This window comes from Tiliqua scincoides, chromosome 3 (assembly GCF_035046505.1).
Source record: "Tiliqua scincoides isolate rTilSci1 chromosome 3, rTilSci1.hap2, whole genome shotgun sequence".
NCBI lineage: Eukaryota > Metazoa > Chordata > Lepidosauria > Squamata > Scincidae > Tiliqua > Tiliqua scincoides.
Window position 1 is genome coordinate 112,519,593 of NC_089823.1, and position 21,680 is coordinate 112,541,272.

The 21,680-nt window shown below is 42.9% G+C and overlaps 1 protein-coding gene across 1 annotated transcript in view; it reads right to left on the minus strand.

Moving 5' to 3' along the window:
• The window catches only part of UGGT2 (UDP-glucose glycoprotein glucosyltransferase 2), an 89,993-nt gene that overhangs the window by 21,445 nt on the left and 46,868 nt on the right, over positions 1-21,680 (minus strand). Inside the window, exons 14-25 of the mRNA XM_066622030.1 lie at positions 20,182-20,313; positions 18,835-18,996; positions 17,835-17,958; positions 17,654-17,752; positions 15,157-15,251; positions 14,512-14,718; positions 13,148-13,279; positions 11,850-11,977; positions 11,163-11,258; positions 9,536-9,638; positions 2,412-2,491; positions 808-997 (exon numbers count right to left, since the gene is read on the minus strand). Coding sequence (XP_066478127.1) covers positions 808-997; positions 2,412-2,491; positions 9,536-9,638; positions 11,163-11,258; positions 11,850-11,977; positions 13,148-13,279; positions 14,512-14,718; positions 15,157-15,251; positions 17,654-17,752; positions 17,835-17,958; positions 18,835-18,996; positions 20,182-20,313 — 1,548 coding nt within the window. The remainder of the gene's footprint in view (positions 1-807; positions 998-2,411; positions 2,492-9,535; positions 9,639-11,162; positions 11,259-11,849; positions 11,978-13,147; positions 13,280-14,511; positions 14,719-15,156; positions 15,252-17,653; positions 17,753-17,834; positions 17,959-18,834; positions 18,997-20,181; positions 20,314-21,680) is intronic.

The window sequence follows — 21,680 nt, forward strand, 5'->3', positions numbered from 1 at the left end:
AAACTGGCTCGTGACCCACCTAGTGGGTCCTGATCCACAGTTCGAGAAACACTGCTCTAACCTATCAGAACCCCATGCAAAGTAAACAGTCTTGTCTCTGGAGTTATTGTTCTCCCTTGTTGGACATGCTGGATACAGGCCACCTGTAGGGTGCAGTAGCAGTTGCCTGTTCTGAGCAGAGAGTTGGACTAGATGGCCTCCAAGGTCCCTTCAAATTCTTGCATTCTATGAAAGCATAACTACCTTATCTGGGGTATGCCGTATCTGGGTGGTTCCAAACATGAAAGACATATGATACTTTGCACTGCTTCCATTAATTACACAGGCCAACACACATTTTGCTTCCTTAAACGTTACACCAATTCCTTGCCCGATCATGTCTAGTTTTGGGGACATGGCACAGCCTCTTTAGTGAATGGTTCAAGCAGCTTCCTCATGAGGAAGCCTACACCATGGCTTCCTCATGAGGAAGCTGCTTGAACCATTCACTAATGAAGTTATATCTCCAAAACTAGACGTGATAGGGCAAAATGGATGCCATTTTTGGAATCGGCACCCCAAATTAATATCAAACCACCATAAAGTTTGGGAAAAACTTTTCTGATCCTCAATTTTGTAGGCCTGTGTTATTTTCACATGAGAATGAGCATTTTAGTGTACATTTAACTATATATTCTCTGACTTTCCTTACTAAAGTCATACCCAGACTGCTTTATAAAAATATTTAAATATCTATAAAAGAGAACAGGAAATGGGGGGGAAAGAAATGACAAATTTTCTGAATATTTGTTTTGTTTCTCTACTTACATCCTTCAAATGTATGTTATCAAGGTCATATAAACTGCTCACTGCTTCAACCAACCAGCTTTCTGGAGTGATCATGTTTAGAGTCAAGAGAGGGTAGTCTGGCATTTCAAGGAAGTTTGCACCAGGTGGAAGAGGAAATTCATGCTTAGCCCCAGAAGCAAGTTCTGGCTCCAGAACAAACCGGTAAAAACTGTGAGCAAAAATGTGATTGTTAGAGTATAAAAGGTGAGGCAGAAAGTAACAGAAAAGTCTAACTAATTAAAAAAAAACCCACTACATCTACAATTGTTCCAAACCTACTGTTCACATTTGTCATTGCTGAGCACATAATGCTGCTATTTTTAGAAGCAGCTAATGCCTCATAACCCTCAGTTATATGGTCCTAGCAGAGATCTTTCGCTCCCTCTGTTTATTTTTAATTTCTGAAGGCTTTATAGCTCTAACTCAGGTCTGATTCACTGCGACAATTACTAGTCAAATCCTTGACAAACATTCTTCCATTATTGTCAACCAAGAACATGGCAACCATTACTAACTCCCTAAAAGAGAGAACACACATTTCAGAGTACAGCATTTGCCAGCTGAATACAACTGTCCTATTATATGGGCAAGGTCTCAAGCCCTTCACAAACATGAAGCACACAATGATTAATTTCCTACCCAGAACCCATTTTATGCCTGGGTAGAGGAAAGCAAAATACGTCCCAGGAACTCATAATATTGTAACAAATGATCTAATTATTTTGGTAAAAGAAACGGATTTCTTGGCTGTTGGTTACAAAATAGAAAGCAAATACAGAAAAATGATAAATAAATGGTAATATGAGGAGCTCCGATAAGTGATTCCAATTATGAGCTCTCTTTCTATGAGGTTATAGGGCAATTTTCTCACATTTATTCACCACTAATATTATACAAACACCAATGGATGACTTACTGTACTTATGCATGTTGTTAATAAGTTACATTTATTTAAGAGTGCAGAGCAGAGCAAAGTGAGAGATGACGCCTCGGCACATGAAAACAAAGACCTGAAGACCAAATAAAGACTGGAAGACTAAGTATTTGTAAGATATAAAAGGAAGAAAGAATTCTGAGAGGAGGACAGATACAAACAGGAACAGGAATAACAAAAAGTAAGAAAATGTCACAGTACAAGAAAGTGTGGACTGGCAGATATTTAGAACCAGCACTGGCAAGTCCCCATCCTATAGGCTAGACTGGGTGACAACTATTTCTTGTTGTGAGTCATATTAAAGCACAAATTTCTGCAAAAAGCTTTCATATACAGTTTAGCCAGACCCTCAGAGTGCTGAAGGAGATGACAACATCTTTTTTCCTGCACAGGAGATGACAACATCTTTTTTCCTGCACCAGGGACGTGGAGTGAGGGAGGTTACCAGCAGCCATTTACTTTCTGTGTCTCCTTTGAAACCAGGGCAGGGACTCCCTGGTTCTGCAAGGGGTAGAGGAACAGCATGGGCTGCATTTGGCTGTTGTTCTTCAGGTGGTGCTTTCCACTCCCCCTATTTTACTGCTTAAAGCAACCACTTCAGTCTGCCACATAGGGTGGATGGGCTGGGTTCATTTCACATGCTACTTACCTCTTCAAAGGCACTTCTGAGAGTTTGAATCTGCAGTTCATGAATAGCCTCAGTCTCATGTTGATCATCTGGCCAAGCACCTAATAGAAACATTTCCCATATTAAAAACAGATTTCCAGATAACCCTAACTTCTGTTTTAGAATGAAGTGCAAAAATTATATTCATAATCATTTTTTCTTTTAGTGGGACAGCTTAGCTCCTACAATGCAACCAAATATTTCAGTGTAATGATTTACAGCTTTTTATCCTGGAGAGGAGGGAAACAATCCCCTAGGGGGGACCCCTTCTCCAGGGGATGGGCCCGTATCTGAACGCACTCGGGATACTCCTCGGCGGGAGGGGGGTCGGGGGCTTCTTGTAGTGGGGGATTCGATTATTAGAAACATAGAGAGGGGGGTTTGCGACGGATGTGAGGACCGCATGGTGACTTGCCTGCCTGGTGCGAAGGTTGCGGACATCACTTCTCGTCTAGACAGGCTAGTAGACAGTGCTGGGGGAGAGGTAGCGGCTGTGGTGCATGTCGGCACCAACGATGTGGGCAAGTGTAGCTGGGAGGTCCTGGAGGCCAAATTTAGGCTTTTAGGCAGGAAGCTGAAAGCCAGGACCTCAAAGGTAGCGTTCTCTGAAGTGCTACCTGTTCCACGCGCAGGGCCAGCTAGGCAGGCGGAGATCAGGGGTCTCAATGCGTGGATGAGACGGTGGTGTAGGGAGGAGGGGTTTAGATTCGTTAGGCACTGGGGAATGTTTTGGGACAAGCGGGGCCTGTACAAGAGGGACGGGCTCCACTTGAACCAGAATGGAACCAGACTGCTGGCGCATAACATTAAAAAGGTGGCAGAGCAGCTTTTAAACTGATCCCTGGGGGAAGGCCGACAGGAGCTGAGGGGCATCCGGTTCGGGACTCCTCATCCCTATGGGATGAGGATGGGGAGGTTAGAGAACAACAAGACAAAGGCAGGGTAGGAGAAGAAATTGGGAAAGGTAGGGTGATGGGATGTGATAGACAGTTTGGCACAATGAGAGGATGCGGGGACAAAGGAGCGAATAAGCAGCCCATCCTGGGGCATTCCGTGTATAAATGCTTTTATGCGAATGCCCGAAGTCTACGAGCAAAGGTGGGAGAACTGGAATGTCTGGTGACAAGGGAAAATATTGACATAGTGGGCATAACGGAAACCTGGTGGAATGCGGAGAATCAGTGGGATACCGCAATCCCGGGCTATAAACTCTACAGGAGGGACAGGCAGGGGCGTGTTGGAGGTGGGGTGGCCCTTTATGTTAAGGAAGGGATAGAATCCAGCAAAGTAGAGATTGAAGGTGGGTCCGACTCCACCGTAGAATCTCTGTGGGTTAAATTACCAGGCTTGAGCAGCGATGTAATACTGGGGGCGTGCTATCGTCCTCCAGACCAGAAATCTGATGGGGACCTTGAAATGAGGAAACAGATCAGGGAGGTGACAAGGAGGGACAGGGTTGTAATCATGGGGGACTTCAATTATCCTCATATTGACTGGGTCAATTTGTGTTCTGGACACGATAAGGAAACCAGATTTCTTGACGTGCTAAATGACTGTGGCTTAGATCAGCTAGTCACGGAGCCCACCAGAGGACAGGTGACTCTGGATTTAATTTTGTGCGGTACGCAGGACCTGGTTAGAGATGTAAATGTTACTGAGCCATTGGGGAACAGTGATCATGCTGCGATCCGTTTTGACGTGCACGTTGGGGGAAGAATACCAGGCAAATCTCTAACAAAAACCCTTGACTTCTGACGGGCGGACTTCCCTCAAATGAGGAGGCTGGTTAGAAGGAGGTTGAAAGGGAGGGTAAAAGAGTCCAGTCTCTCCAGAGTGCATGGAGGCTGCTTAAAACAACAGTAATAGAGGCCCAGCAGAGGTGTATACCGCAAAGAAAGAAGGGTTCCACTAAATCCAGGAGGGTGCCCGCATGGCTAACCAGCCAAGTTAGAGAGGCTGTGAAGGGCAAGGAAGCTTCCTTCCGTAAATGGAAGTCTTGCCCTAATGAGGAGAATAAAAAGGAACATAAACTGTGGCAAAAGAAATGTAAGAAGGTGATAGGGGAGGCCAAGCGAGACTATGAGGAACGCATGGCCAGCAACATTAAGGGGAATAATAAAAGCTTCTTCAAATATGTTAGAAGCAGGAAACCCGCCAGAGAAGCGGTTGGCCCTCTGGATGGTGAGGGAGGGAAAGGGGAGATAAAAGGAGACTTAGAGATGGCAGAGAAATTAAATGAGTTCTTTGCATCTGTCTTCACGGCAGAAGACCTCGGGCAGATACCTCTGCCCGAACGGCCCCTCCTAACCGAGGAGTTAAGTCAGATAGAGGTTAAAAGAGAAGATGTTTCAGACCTCATTGATAAATTAAAGATCAATAAGTCACCGGGCCCTGATGGCATCCACCCAAGAGTTATTAAGGAATTGAAGAATGAAGTTGCAGATCTCTTGACTAAGGTATGCAACTTGTCCCTCAAAACGGCCACGGTGCCAGAAGATTGGAGGATAGCAAATGTCACGCCTATTTTTAAAAAGGGAAAGAGGGGGGACCCGGGAAACTATAGGCCGGTCAGCCTAACATCCATACCGGGTAAGATGGTGGAATGCCTCATCAAAGATAGGATCTCAAAACACATAGACGAACAGGCCTTGCTGAGGGAGAGTCAGCATGGCTTCTGTAAGGGTAAGTCTTGCCTCACAAACCTTATAGAATTCTTTGAAAAGGTCAACAGGCATGTGGATGCGGGAGAACCCGTGGACATTATATATCTGGACTTTCAGAAGGCGTTTGACACGGTCCCTCACCAAAGGCTACTGAAAAAACTCCACAGTCAGGGAATTAGAGGACAGGTCCTCTCGTGGATTGAGAACTGGTTGGAGGCCAGGAAGCAGAGAGTGGGTGTCAATGGGCAATTTTCACAATGGAGAGAGGTGAAAAGCGGTGTGCCCCAAGGATCTGTCCTGGGACCGGTGCTTTTCAACCTCTTCATAAATGACCTGGAGACAGGGTTGAGCAGTGAAGTGGCTAAGTTTGCAGACGACACCAAACTTTTCCGAGTGGTAAAGACCAGAAGTGATTGTGAGGAGCTCCAGAAGGATCTCTCCAGACTGGCAGAATGGGCAGCAAAATGGCCGATGCGCTTCAATGTCAGTAAGTGTAAAGTCATGCACATTGGGGCAAAAAATCAAAACTTTAGATATAGGCTGATGGGTTCTGAGCTGTCTGTGACAGATCAGGAGAGAGATCTTGGGGTGGTGGTGGACAGGTCAATGAAAGTGTCGACCCAATGTGCGGTGGCAGTGAAGAAGGCCAATTCTATGCTTGGGATCATTAGGAAGGGTATTGAGAACAAAACGGCTAGTATTATAATGCCGTTGTACAAATCGATGGTAAGGCCACACCTGGAGTATTGTGTCCAGTTCTGGTCGCCGCATCTCAAAAAAGACATAGTGGAAATGGAAAAGGTGCAAAAGAGAGCGACTAAGATGATTACGGGGCTGGGGCACCTTCCTTATGAGGAAAGGCTACGGCGTTTGGGCCTCTTCAGCCTAGAAAAGAGACGCTTGAGGGGGGACATGATTGAGACATACAAAATTATGCAGGGGATGGACAGAGTGGATAGGGAGATGCTCTTTACACTCTCACATAATACCGGAACCAGGGGACATCCACTAAAATTGAGTGTTGGGCGGGTTAGGACAGACAAAAGAAAATATTTCTTTACTCAGCGCGTGGTCGGTCTGTGGAACTCCTTGCCACAGGATGTGGTGCTGGCGTCTAGCCTAGACACCTTTAAAAGGGGATTGGACGAGTTTCTGGAGGAAAAATCCATTATGGGGTACAAGCCATGATGTGTATGCGCAACCTCCTGATTTTAGGAATGGGTTAAGTCAGAATGCCAGATGTAGGGGAGAGCACCAGGATGAGGTCTCTTGTTATCTGGTGTGCTCCCTGGGGCATTTGGTGGGCCGCTGTGAGATACAGGAAGCTGGACTAGATGGGCCTATGGCCTGATCCAGTGGGGCTGTTCTTATGTTCTTATGTTCTTATCCCACATTCCCACTCTGTACACTCTGGTATGCAATCAAAATAATTTTTCATAGAAAGTGAAGTCTAGTTGGACAGAAGAAACACTGTTCTTTCCCAAATGTCCTATTGTGGAAGGTACTCTGCTGTTCCCACTGTACATCTCACCCTCATGCCACTTTGGAGCAGTCAGTGTTCTGCTACCTACCAAATAAAAGCATGCATTTTTTATTTGTCGGGGCTCCTCCCAGATGCCCTGACCCCCGACTTACCTGGGAGCAGGCACCCCCTGCCCAGGGTGGGGAGGCTTCACTGCCCCCAAAGGGGGCAAAGCGGGTTGGCTCACCTCAACCAGCCAGAGGGGGCTGGCAGGACAAACAAGGAACACAGAAGGAAACAAGCCAGGAACAGGAAAGGCCTTTTCTGCCCCACCTGGAGGAAGGGGAGGGGCCAAAGGGGGCAGGCTTGCTCCATAAAACAGGGAAGCCAGGGATGAGAGGCAGTCAGTGTGAAGCAGGGAGCTGTGAGGTCAACAGCTCCTGCTCCTAGGCCAGGTTTGGCAGCTCTGCTAGGGAGGAGGACAAGGGTGCTGGAACCCCCTCCTCCTCCAGCCAATCTGAGGCCTCCCTGGGGAGGAACAAGCCTGTTCCAGGTCCCTCCAGGGGAAGGTCCCTACAATTTTAGGTGGTGAGGTGGCACTCTAACAATCCCTGGGAAGGGCAACTACCAGGGAGGAAGGTCACCGATAAAGGTATTGTCTATTATTAGGAATTATGTAGTTACACCTTGAGAGGGGGGCAAGATTAGTGGCAGCAGTGGCTATTTACCAGACACAGGTCCAAATTGCCCCACTGTGGCAGCTGGGCCTCTTCCTGGGGCAAGGGGACAATGTCCCCTTACTCCCAGGAAACCTCCAGTATTGCAACTTCCTCTGTAAGATGCAGCAGAGTCCACCATGGTACTGCTACATCGACATGGGAAAGTGGATAGGATTGGGCTGCTCAGCTTCCATCTTCACTGGGGTGCCCAAACCCCAGCCTGGGGTCCGTCTCCTCAGGGATCCCTAAGTCTCCAATGAGCCTCTGACCCTTTGGAAGACTTGGTGGAGCCCATGCTGGTCCAACACGACTACTCTCAGCGAGAGGGTGAACTGTTGGACCTCTCACATGAGCTGTGGGCGGAGGGCTCCTTCTGCTGTTTTGTGTATGTGAAGCAGAAGCAAAGGAAAGCCCGGCCTTGTTTACGCAAGGTCTTTTATAAACCTAGAGCTATCACGAGACTTTCATTCATCCATATTAAGTTCCATCTCTAATATATTAGTTTATGTAAATTTATTCAAATTTTAAATGTAAATTAACTCTTTCCCCCCCCCCCCGGCCTCCAATACTGTGTCAGATAGATGATATGGCCCTCCTGCCAAAACGTTTGGACGCCCCTGATCTATACACACTTTCCTGGGAGCAAAGCCTACTTAGCACAATGGAACGTTTCTGAGTAGGCATACATTGGATGACAATGACAGCATCTTCTGTCATCATGATAGTCTGTCAAGCAGCCATTCTTCCCTGATCGGAACAGGGTGAGAGGAAATGAGAAGAGAGGGTAGGACAACTAAGAGCAAATGGAGAAAGGGGCAAAAAAAAAAAAATGCTGTTGCCTCCTCCTTACTCTCTCTACCTAGTCTGCCATCCTTTACACACTTTCCAGACACTAAGCCCCATTGAACATAATAGGAATTATTTCTAAGTAGGCATACATAAGGCAATATAAACAGATGGCATCTTCCCCGTCTCTCCAGGGAGAAGAGCACTGAAGCACTACTGGCTTCCCTGCCTTTTCCTCCTCCCCAGATCCTAAGCAGATAGAACAAAAAATCAAGCAAAAGCAGTGTTTGTTGCTGTCTCAGCTATTTACCACAAGCAAGGGGGAGAGATAGCTGCATTTTACAGCCAAAAACAAGCAGAGCTGTAGCAAAGGAGCTGCCAGCAGCCAGTCCAGGATGCCACCTCACCTATGAAACTCATGGATATTAAAAACCAGGTGGGTTTTGCAACCTCATGTTCAAAAATATACATGGAAGAATCCAAACTCATGGATTAGGAGGTTGGTGAGTGGCAAAGAGATATTTAGATATTCTGTGAAACCCATGGGATAAGGAAACCCATGTAGGTTTTGCATCCTAACGTGCACTTATTCTATGAGAAATGCCCATTACCACATGGATTTCTGAATGTATGAGTTGGGTCTGAGGCAAGCTGTGAAATGTGGTAACCCTCTCTCATCCTAATAAACTACAGTAAGACAGGGAATCAGGAGTTTAGTAAAGGATTGAATAACTTAGGGCGCAATCCTAACCCCTTATGCCAGTGCTTTCCAGCACTGGCATAGTGGTGCCAATGGGACATGTGTTGCATCCTGCAGTTGGGTGTCACTCACAGAGTAAGGGAACGTTTCTTCCCTTACCTCAGAGCTGCATTACCCCTATGTCAGTGCTAGAAAGCACTGAGATAAGAGGTTAGGATTGCGCCGTAAAGCAAATAAAATAAGAACCAAAAGCAGATGCAGAAGATCAAATAGCAGTATGTATCAAAATTCACAAGCTTCACAGACATTGCACAAACCTCTGGTTAGTTAAAAAGTTCTAAAAATAGGGCAAATGGCCCAAATAGGCCAAAATAGAGGATTTTTGCCACACATGCTCATGTGTGCTTTGTGGAAGTCTTCCAAAGAGGCAAGTAATTTGAAAGACGTTTACAAATACGATTTTTTAATGTTATGCATCACATTTGTATCTCCCTTTCTATTTGCTCAAGTGAATTTATACAGTATTTTCCAATCGCGCTCTCACAACCACCATATGAGGTGAGTTCACTTGAGACAGCTAGTGGCTGAAGGTCACCTAACCAGGTATTTGAACCTGGATCTATGACCATATCATACCATACACAGAGAACATGGCTGAACAACCGTGATACAAATGGGTCTTAAATACAGCCATTTTGTGCTACATTTGTGCTATACAGGCTTAAATTAAAAATTACAATATTGCAATTGTATGCAAGAGATCAGTACAATCTTACAATCAGCAAATGTGACAGCTTCTGTGCTTCTCTTGTCAGAGGATCTACAATGCCAACAACATCAAAGAAGGGTTCATTTTCCTGTGGATCTACCTTTAGTACACTGTAAGGAAGAAAAAACACATCAAACATTGAGCGGGTGACTGGAAAAAAGTCATATATGACTTGAAAGCATAACATTTACAAGAGTCACTGGAAAAATATAGTTCTTTTGCATTTTTAGCCATTCCAGAAAGCATATTCTGATTCAATAAGTGGACATATATCATTTGGTGTCTCATCACTTGATAACTTGCAGCTGACTGTGTGAATTACCTCTACCGAACAGAACTGCATTCATGCGGTGGTTAATGCCCAGTTATTATGAAGTTCTGGAAAAAAGATTCTCAAAGTAATCCTTAGAATGGTGGCATATGATTTAGCAACAGAACCACAGGACTAAACAGTGTCTGTATTGAAGAATGTCATACAAGACAGACTATAGATAGGGACCTACAGCTCAGCCTAATGGATGTTTACTCAGAAGTAAGTCAAATTGTGTCCAGCAGAAGCTTACTCCCAAGAAAGTGTGTATAGGATTTCAGTTTTAATCTTAGCTGTCACACCCATATACACAAAAATTTCCAATTATAAATGTACAGCACTGAAAAATTCTTCAAACACCAATTATAAAGGCATAGCTGATAAAGGTCTCACTTCTAACTGCAATGGTTCTTTTGAAAGAAGACATAGGTGATACTGGATTTGTTAAAAAAATTGTCTTTTATTAGATATTGAAACAATCACCTCAGAGGAGGACTAAAGAACATTTATTTTCAGCTCTGAAGTGCCTTTCTAAGATCTATTACATTAAAAAATCCCTCCCGAAGTATACAATAAGGGGGTATTGTGCTGGAGTGCATATAGAAGTGGTATGAAAACATTATTATTATTATTTGATAATTTAACTATTATTAACTATTAGATAATAATAACTATTATTTGATAAAGTTAGGCACTTACAGTGCAATCCTTGTATCCAGCGCAAATTTGGGGCTGGCTGATGCTCAGCCACAGGCAAAAGGAAAAAATTTCCCTTACCCCAGGGAGAGCCACAGTGGCCAAGTAATCCAATGGGTTACTTGGATTTGCACCACCTGAAGTGGTAGAGCAGAATGGAGCAGGCTGGAGCTGCTCTGCGCCACCTGGGAACAGGTTATGATCAGGCATAACTGCTGGATCACGGCCCCACTTCCCGCTCTCTGCCTGACCCCGGGCCCGCCCACCGCCCTCCCCCCCCCCACACCCCACAACGTTCATCCTCCCAAGCTTGGCCAGTATGAACCTACCTGTCCTTATCTGCGCAGAGGCTGGATTTTTAAAGCACTTTATCGCAAGGCACTTGTGCCAGCCAAGCACTCCTTTAGAATTGAACTCTAAATCTTTTCCACTTGTGATGGTAGGAAACCCCTTAAGATGGAACGTCTTGCTCATTACCAGTAAGCTACTCACACAGCAGTAAATCAAATGTTCCACCAAATTCCTTGAAGTTCTGAAAGATCTTATCTGTCATTCAGGTACATTAACATTTCACAGCTACAACTGCATTGGAATGCAAAGTTATGTGCAGCTATACAAAGCATCTTACCTGTGTCGTTCTTTGGGAAAGTCAACATTTTTGTGACCCTCTCTTTTTGGCAATGAAGAAAGAAGTGCATCCACTTTCATAACCAAATTGCTGCCACTAAACAAACAAAAGGCTCATTTTTAATCCTCTTCCCTGTCACAAATGTTGGAGGTTATTTCTGCAAATTATTATGCAGTTATTTTTGCATTTTCCCCAAATGCTTACTGAGAGATAGTGTCACCATTACAACATTCTCAAGGTTTTCAAAATCCAAAATATGAGAGAAGATTCAATTCACCCAGAGGTTTTATATTGTTGTAGGATACAAGCAACCCAAAGGCCCCCAGAAGATACAGAAATACTTCACAAGTTTAAAAGTAAACCAGAGGTGTAACTTACAATCGCAATGACATTTATAAATTGTGGTGCTTTAACACCCCCCTCCCTCCCCCAAAACATAGTTTGAACAGGATCTCCTTTCATGTGGATATCTGGTGAATTAAAATTAAGTTACATGGTGCTCCAATACAGAGAAATCTGCCCTATTTTTTTTTTTTTTTGCGCTTTATAAGGTTCATTTGACATGCAATAGAAAAATTGTTTTCAACTAAAAATCATTTTCAAAGTTGCTCTGCTCTGAACTAGTGAAGAAGGATGCCCAGTCACACACCCCAATTTTTTTCATACATTAAAACACAGAAATGTTACCGTTTATTGCCAACACCCAGTTCCTTAACGGCGGTTTTAATCTTTGCTGCTGCTGAACTTAGCGTTACCTTCTCCAGTAAGTCAAAGTCATCTGCATTGAATTCATTTCCATGTAGAGGGCCTATTATCTGTACAAGCACAAATCAAGATACTGACTTTCAGAATTGGGGGTGGGGGGGTGGGATAAAAAGGTTAAATTCTGCTCTCCAAGGGTCAAACACCGAAAAATGTGCCCAGAAATAGACTGGTAGCCAATGAAACTATCCAAGTATTGGAATCAGAATTGAATTAATTGAATCTGAATTAATTTCCAAATAGTCTTGAATGGCAGCCCTATGTAAAGCATATCAGAGTACTGTAATCTAAGCTGGATGTTATCAGAGTGTGGATCCCACTGTCAGGTGATCCAGGCACTCTGCTTCCACTGACAATTCATTCTCATAATTGAACAGAGGAGAGGATGCCTTGTTGGGGACACTAAGGGCTGTAAATCAGTCCTGGACCTGTTCCTCTTGACATCTTCGGGCTCCTAGGCTTTTTGCTGGAGGAAAACATAGTGCTTATGGGGGCAGCTGCCCCCCATCGGTAGGGCCTGCTCGGTTGCCATCTGGACTTGGGTCTCCTACTCAAGAAGAGTCCCACGTGGGACATGGAGTACCCCCAACCAGACTAGTTGTTTGAAGAGCCACAGCTAGAGTGAGATTTGTGATCCTCTTTTATGTACGTATGTGTCTGGACCTGCCCCAAAAGTTCCTACAGCCTTTGTGCTTCTTTTTCCCCCCTCATATGGTCATTTGCACAACAACATGGAGTACAATTAGTTGCAAGGCAAATCAACTCTGGATACAACAGCATATACCACCACTCTGGTAACTAGGAACTGGCACACTGCCAGAACTCCAAGTGGAACCAATACCCACCATGGTGAGAGACAGGAGTAAGTGTTGCAGATGCTAGCAACCTTTTCCTTTTCTGACACTGGATGCTCCTGTACCTTGGTGCACCCAATGCACTTTGCTTAGCTAATGAGACGAGGCCCCATTCATCCTCCTCCTTTCTAATGAGCTTTAACGGCGCTCCATAAGAACCTCACTTTTTTCAGGACACAGGGCTAGTCTTGGAGGACCTATTACAAGAGTTTGGCCTTCACTTAAAAGGAAGCACAATCCACATTGAAAGAACCAAGAATTCTGTCTTGGAGAATACACAGCATTGACATGCATTTCCTCAGTAGCAAGTTCAAAGAAAGGAAAAACAATTAACCAAGACCAGTGGAAGCATATTCTTTCTTTACTTACCCTGCCATTACTAATCACAGCTATTTGCCCAGGAAGCAGCTTAAGAACCTCCTGACAGAATATCTGGTGAGCCCGAATCATGTCTATACCCACTGTGTGGTATTTCTTTTCAAAAGAATCTTCAGCCATGCCCTAGAACAGAAAGTGTATGAAGGCATCCCGGATAAGAAAAATAAAACACAACTAGTAAGCAAAAACCTCTCCCCCCCCCCCCAAAAAAAGAAGCACAATGTAAACTCTAACTTTTCAGCAGATATTGCCTTTCCAAGCACTTAATCCAGAGCTTTCCCTTGAACTCATGGTGTGAGGCAGCAACATGGATTCATTAAAACCTCTATTAAAAGAGATAAAATGTGAATCACACTCAGGACTTTGGCACAGTAAGGATAATGTTTCCTTAGGAAATGGCCTCTTCGGATTTTTCAAGGAAACGGGGAGAGGAAAGCCAATAATGCATTTTCTCTCTTCTCTCCCCACCTCTGCTTCCAGGTCTCATCCAAAGGCTGTGTATGTTCCCCTAATGCACAGATAGAACATGCCTTTTGTCAATAGGGTTTTGCATCCAATCCCTCCCCCATTTCTCAAACCCCCCCCCCCCCCCCCCATTTCTCAACTTGTCTAGACTGGCATTTCTTAAAGTATGCTCCTAAAAGTTCTGGGGCTCCATGAACCTGGCTGTCTTCTGCCCCCTGCCTGGTTTGTTTGTCCATTCCTCCTGCCTCACCTGTTCATGGCTCTCCTTCCTCATTCCCTCTTGGCTCTTCACCAGTAGCCAGCCCTGGGTTTTGCACTGAACCATTCCATGCACATACCAATGCTCTGGGACTCCCTGAGACTCCGAAAATATGCTAGCAAGTCTCCACAAGATACCTCTTACGCTTGTAAAAGGATATGGGGACCAAAAAGTTTGAGAACCACTGGCCTAGGCATTACCCCGAAAGGTTATTTTCTAAGTGTCCTGTAACATTTTATTTCTGTATTTTTGGTGGAAGACTCAAATATAGACCGATGATGTATCTGTGAACAAATACTATGCTCTGAAGAGTGGATCCAAGAACATTACTAACTTCCATGGCAAATATAGGAACACTGTGCTTTAGAATTGTGCTTGCTTGAGAAAAGTGGTTACTAGCTCTTCACAGAAAAGAAAATTTTATCTCTCTCTCTCTCTCTCTCTCTCTCTCTCTCTCTCTTGAACAGCTAGCAGGTCAAATGTATACGAAAATTAGAACCACTAGTGTCAGCAATCACCTTAAAGACACGGAAACTATATATTCATAGTAAACATTATCCAAAAGGAACATATTTTTTTCCTGTGGAACCAGAAAATGTGAGACTATAATTTTATTCTGCTGTCTACTTACTGGAACAAGAAGCGTCTTGATTTTAGTTCCTATGGAGAGGGACTTTGCAGTCTCCTCCTTCACAATCCGACCAAGAAAGTTTTTCAAACTGGCATTCTTCTGAGTTAGAAAAGCTGCCAAGATTGCTCTTGCAACAAGAGTGCTATCTTCTGTTATTTTTGATGTAGGATTATACACAATTCCAAGCCGTATGTGACTGCTGGTTTTCTATAAGACAAAAATAGAATCATTATTATTGTTGATGCTTAATTCCTTTAAGTCTCTTTCAGGCTGCCCCCTCTTTCTCTTCCTTCAAATGTCTTCTTGGAACCCACCTGCTCAAAGACGCTTTGGTAACCCATCAGTCTATATGCCCCAGTGTAATGAAACCTATGTACGCATAACTGCGTTAGCTGACATTAATCCTTCATCACTCTTGCCTTTGCATTCCTTATCCACCTGCCCCCCCCCCCACTATCAAAATTTAGATTCTTGGGGCAGCTGCCATCTGTCTTTTTTTTTTTTTAAGGTTAGCTGCAGTCATCTAATGAGTTACAATATCTGCCATTATTTCTATTTCTATCACATTCTTTGCCACTGATTTGCTGAGGGAATAGTCAGAAGGATTCATATTGTAAGTGGGCAAAGGAATTGTAAGGAACTGACCAGATGTTTCATTGCATTCAAAAGCAATTGCCTCCCATCTGGCTTGTCAAAATCACCAACAATCCATATGGTAACTGCATATATTATATCTTCATCTGAAAAAACAAAACAACCCAGGTCACAAGCTTGCAGCGCGCAACAAATAAAGCAGGTGAATGGAGTGGAAAAATGCAATGGCAAAACAAAAATATGGATTAATGCATATGTTAAAATATGCTGCTATATTCAGAAGGGTGGTGAAAATCCTCGATTCTCCCTTATTTTGAAACATTTTAATAGCATTTTTTTCACTCTAGATTGTTAAGAGAAGAATGGGAATATGTTCTCCAGATATTTGAGCCAATTTTTGGAATGCTAACCACTAAAACTGGAGTAGGAAGGATAAGAGGTTTTTTAAATCGACCGATCTAATAAACCTATTGCAATAAGCAGTAGAATGAAAGTGGGAAGGATCGTTTTGGCAGATGCTTTACAGGCCAAAGATGTATAACCTCAGAGTATAATACATGAGTCAACAATAGCCTGCTAATTCTTGTTTATATATCAATGGCAGCAAGAATTGCCAACTACATAAAAGGCTGTCAGTCATTGCACTTGTAACTTATGGTCACTCTCAGAAATATCTTTGTGTATGCCAAAACAGATTTCAATTATGTGTCAGACAAGCGCTTTGAGCCCTGAGTATATGCAGATCTAGTGTGCCAGGTTAAGTTTCCCATCAAAAACCACAATTCATCCACCCTAAACCCTGGATTCTCCAATATCGACCCTTTATTGTCCACTTTGATAAATATGGCCCACTGCCAAGTAACATTTCCTATCTTTTTACCATGGTTACAAAATATGGAACATATGGGAACCAATGTTTTTACCCCTTCCACATAAAATTTCCTTCTCCCCCCCGCCCCGCTTTTCTTTTCAGAGATATCTATGCAGATTTGCCCCATGGTTTTTATAGCTAACCATAATTGGTATCACCAGGATTTGCAAAAGAGTTAACCATAACTAGGGCTCAAATAAGTGTAGATGAAAAACTGCATCATATTAGCTCAAAGAAAGAAGGGGAGGGGTGGATTGCCATATAAAAAGGTGGTGGTGGGGAAAAGTGCAAGCACACAGCAAATATGTCATTCAAGGTACAGAGGCTGGGAAAATTATAGCTAACACAGCTAAATGTAAGAACTGGCTGTTAAAACTATTTTTACAAGCACATAAAAGGTAAGGTTCTGTGTAGGGTGGCAGTGTATGATTAAAATGTCATTAGCACCAAAGATGTAATATGCAGATGATCTATCATCATTAGAACATCTAAGATATTTAGATAACTGGGACTCAGACTCAGCAATTTATCCTAACACTAAAGAAAAGCACGCCTTTATAGCAGCATTTTTCACCTTCAAGGGTTCCCTTTAAATGCATTTTGGGGGGAAAAAAATGAAGGTTAAAAAAAACTATTCTAAGTAAAAAAACTGCCTGTTTTAAAATAATTCATTGTATTTAGAAAATTGTTTTGTAATCATGGTAAACTTAAGATTTTGCAATCACAGTTATCTTTTTAAACAAAGTTATTCCCTAGAGCAGGGATGTCCAAACTTTTTGGCAGGAAGGCCACATCATCTCTCTGACACTGTGTCACGGGCTGGGGAAAAAGAATTAATTTACATTTAAAATTTGAATAAATTTACATAAATGACTATATTAGAGATAGGGCTTGAATGAATGAATGAATGAATGAAGGTCTTGCAATAGCTCGTCCTATATAAGGCCTTGTGCAAAGCAAGGCCAGACTTTTCTTCACTGCACTGCTGCTTCACAGATGGAAGGGAGTGGAGGGAGGCCTCAGCCCCCACCTTGTGCAAGAGGTCAAACAGTTGGCCCTGGCACTGAGAGCAGATGGGTTGGGCAACGTGGGTTCCAGCAAGTGTCCGGCAGGCCAGAGGCTAATTGGGAGCTCTCATTGGGAGCATCTAATTGGGAGACTGGGAGCTCTCTAAGGGCTGGACCGGGGGTCCCTGAGGGCCACAAATGGCCCCCAGGTTGGGGTTTGGGCACCTTGCCCTAGAGGTATCAGGTAGCATATAGAAATACACAAGACAGTGCTTTCAAGACTTACACAGACATAACATTTAAACAGTTTCTTTTTTTAAATTATACACTATGTGTAAATATATATAATCCATGGTTAATATGACAAACCAGGATGCAAAATGAGTTTGCTTGCAAATAAACACCTTGCGTTAACTATTATTAAATATTACCTCTGTGTTCCATGATCAACCATGATCAAGGCAATTGCCCCCCTTGCAGGTCTCACTGATGTCTTGCTACACATAACCTCTGAGAGCAGGGTATAGCTCAGCAAGAGAAACCTCCGTGCCACTGCACTTTTGAGACTTTAACCTGGGATAGAACTAAATACGAATAAAAATTGTCTATGTCAAACCCTACTGCAAGAATGCTAGACTAATATTTTAACAGTTAAACAAAATAAATATACCTTTCTTTGTCACATATTTCATGCTTTCAGAAACAACAAAAGTCTTATCTTGACCATCCAAGAAGGAAAAAGTTGACAAATCATTTGTATCTATAGGAACTGCAAAAATAAAAGCACGATTAATTCATATCAAATATCCATAACATGAGAATCAAAAACATGAAAGGAAGAACTGGTTTACCTGATGGAGTTATAAAATTCAGATATCTTTTTTCAGCGTTGAGAATTTTGTCATTTATATGTGAAACTATGTTCTGTTGCTCCATGATGAAATCTACGGCATCTTTATGATCATTTAGCAAGCCCTATTGGGACAATAAAAAAATTCACTCCAATTTCTGTACCACTCAAGAATTGTAATTTCAATCTAAAGCTAATTCAAAGCTTCATACGTACTTGGATATTGCCATGAGCTGCTGAAACTAGAACTGGTAACATTAAGATCTATGCTCTGCTGACCCGTGTGGTGAGCCACTGGGGGCTGCAGACTGGAAAGTTCTCTGAGATAGTATTCTCTTATGAAGTCTAAATGACTTCAACATTGGTTTCCTCTGACCTGGTAAGGCTATGAAGATTTCCAGGTCAGGCAAAGTCCTGGGCTGGACAATGGCCAACCTTGACTGTATCTGCCCGATTGGCCATTGGCTCTTGTTACTGTCAGGGCTTCCACTATTGTCTGTCACCTCCACCAGTTCTTTCTGGATTTTCCCCTCAAGATGGGCCTGGCTGAGCAGACTCATGCTTCTTACTTTCCACCCTACCATCTCTTCAGGCTTCACAACAGACACTAACAAACGGGGGTGAGCGGTAGAGATTCTATATAACCATTAATAATTGCCAGTAGATCCATGAGCAAGAAAAAGAGAACACATGGAAAGAGATATCTATTCTCCAGTATGTATTTTCTTACCAATATTCATCTTCATGTTGTGGCTCCAAGCATCTCAAAGATTAACAAATGCTTAGTTAAATTCTAAAGCATGGATGATCATTATGTATTAGGTTTCAAAATCATGACTGCAAATTAAAATAACGATGCCATTTAGGTTTTCACAACATTAATTCCAAACCACCTCATTACATAAGATGTAGAATAGAAGCACCACTGAAGCTTGGAGCACCACGACTCCTGCCCAGTATTTCACTGCACATTTTAAAAAGAATAATAATGCTAAATATACCATGAACACGGCCCGCTGGAAGGTCTCTGTGGCATCCACCATCTTGTGCAGAGAGGTCCCAAGCTCAGCAACATTCATCTCTTTTCTGTTAAAAGGCACACCATTAAAAAGAGCTTGAGGCAATGGACCCAGGCCAGTCTTCTTATAAAACGCTGCTCCTGCCTAGACAGATCAGGGATGTCACAGTTATACAGAATGTAGCTGACTGCAGAAAAAAGAAGTGATGAGATATCAAGAGACAATGAACACAAAGATCTAAGTACTGTCTGCTGGGACAGCACAGGGGCAAAGTGATTCATTATTCTCTTGCAACATTCCAGTAAGTTTTGTGCTTTTTTTAAAAAAAGCTCGTAATCACCAGATGAAAACATGATTGTCTGAAACAACCAATGAAAAAGACTGCAAATGCACAAAGATGCAAGTGTTTGCTTAGACTTGCAGTGCTGAAGTTTAGCTGACAGCATCTAAAGACAAGTTCTCCTGTTATGAAGACAGGTTTGGCCACAATGACAAACCACAGAGGAACATGTGCTGTCATAGGTATGGAAGGAGTTTGTGATAGGTAAATGAAACAGGTCAACTTCACTGCCCTAATGTTAGCTGCCAATCCTATTTTGAAGTTTGCCAATAAACCTAAGTATCCTGGATCTAGGATGAATTTTAAAATGTTAGGACTGTGCCGTTTCCTGTGCTATTGGTGGTGCTGTGGCGGTGGTGGGGAAAAGAAAAGCACAGTCCCACAGAAGAAAAACACACCCCATACACACAAAGAGCAGTTCCCAATGGCCTCAAGTCCATCTGATGATGACAGAACTGGGGAAGATGGAAGAAAAAACCTCTAACGCCATCAAAATCAATCAGAGCTACTGGGAGGGTTAATGCGAAATATGCTATTATTCCTCTTGCAAAAAAACGATGTGCAGGACTAAGCTTGTTTTCCCTTCCTCCACTTGGACCCTTCTGTGGCTTTCCAATACTTTTTCTGGGGCTGACACTACTGCCGTCCCCCCTCCCAACCCCAGTACATCCATATCTGCCTTATCTGTGATGCATAAAACCTACATTTTTTCAAATGCACACTGATACATTTGATTGTGGCCATTCCCATGGGCATTACAGCACCAATCCATCCCACTGTAACTGTTCTTACAAGACATGCATCTGTGTCAAAGTAACTAATGTTGTAGATTAGGAAATACTGAATCTCTTCAAAGTTCTGGCACTCCAAACCTGTAATTTGCAAAGCTAAACACAATTTGGCCCACCCACGCAACACATCAATGGATACAGAACAGCTTTTTAAAAAATAATTTTGCTACTTCATCTTCCAAACTCTTTTTCTAATACCTCTCTCTTCTCATCATACTCAGAACGAAATCCCAGGATCTCTCGCATGTTTGCATGAGGAAATTTACTGCGAAGAACACGCTTCACATGATCCAGAGAAAGTACATCCCCATCTTTAACTTCACGGTACATCTAATTAACAAAGGAGAGAGATAAAGAAATGAGATAATCCATTCCACTGATATATTCATATTATATTAAACCCTTATCACCACACTGCAAGTGGATTGTAAAGGTTTCTTGTCACCCAATCACAGACCCATCTACTGTATTTTATTACCCAGTTTTAGGCAATAGCCAAGAGATGGCACACTTTAATACGTTCAACCAATTAAACTTCAATGAAGTGTTCTCTCGCTCTTAAGTTCATCCATCATTTGCATTTCTGTGCACTAAGGGAAAAGGAAAGGTACAGCGGAAAGAATAAAAGTACTATTTATTTTCTCCATAATTATGTGCATCCATCTTGCTTCCTTCCAGTACCCAACCCTAGATTGGTCAGGCAACCAAGACAAAGATTTACATAACAAAACTGTCTTGTCGCCATTTCATCCTTGAGCATTAAAGGATGAGAAATATGAGTAAACTGCTGAGCACATACTTGTGTTACAAGTATCACAGCAGAGTTGTCAGCAATTTATGTTAAAAACAAGTGGTGGGCATAAAATTTCACAGCTGTAAATTAGCTATTAATAAATTTACGCTGAAAATTAAGGAGTTCTGTTACTGGCAGACAACTCTGGAACAGTCTTCTTTTCTTTGGAGCAAGGAATCCCACTGACTTTAAAAGAAACTTGGATAAAATTAAAGGGACTCTTGCTCATGTATGATATTATTCTGCTGTTTCATTTTGGTCCACTGGGTGGAAGGTTGTATTTTAGCATCTTGTATTCTCTCTCTCTCTCTCTCTCTCTCTCTCTCTCTCTCTCTCTGGTTCTGTGAGGCAATATCTACTCCCTTAAATTCATCTATTTAATAGTTTCTGTCCCGTAGCTAAATTTGGTTGGGGCAAGAGCTATTTACAACATAGATAAATACACACTGTGTGAATGTAAGAGCCCTAATGGTCTATTCTAGTTCAAAGGTCCATTCTATTTCAGCACCCTCCTCCCCCAAAAGAGTAACCAGAAGTATTCCCCCCCCCCGCCCGGTAAATGGTATACTGCCTCTGAACCTGGAAGCTTCCTGTTAGCAATCAAGGCAAACAGAAGTGCAGAAATCCACGCTGCAGAAATTTATCTAAATTCTATAGTCATTTTACAGTCATCTAAGGGCCCAATCCTATCCAACTTTCCAGTACCAGTGCAGTCACAGTGCAGTCCCGAGGTAAGAGAACAAATGTTCTCAAACCTTGAGGAAGTCTCTGTGATTGCCCCCCCCCCACTGAATGCAGTGCACACCCCATTGGCACAGCTGCACCGGTACTGGAAATTTGGATAGGATTGGGCCCTAAGCCGTCAGATACCATCACATTATGCCAGTGGTTCTCGAACTTTTCC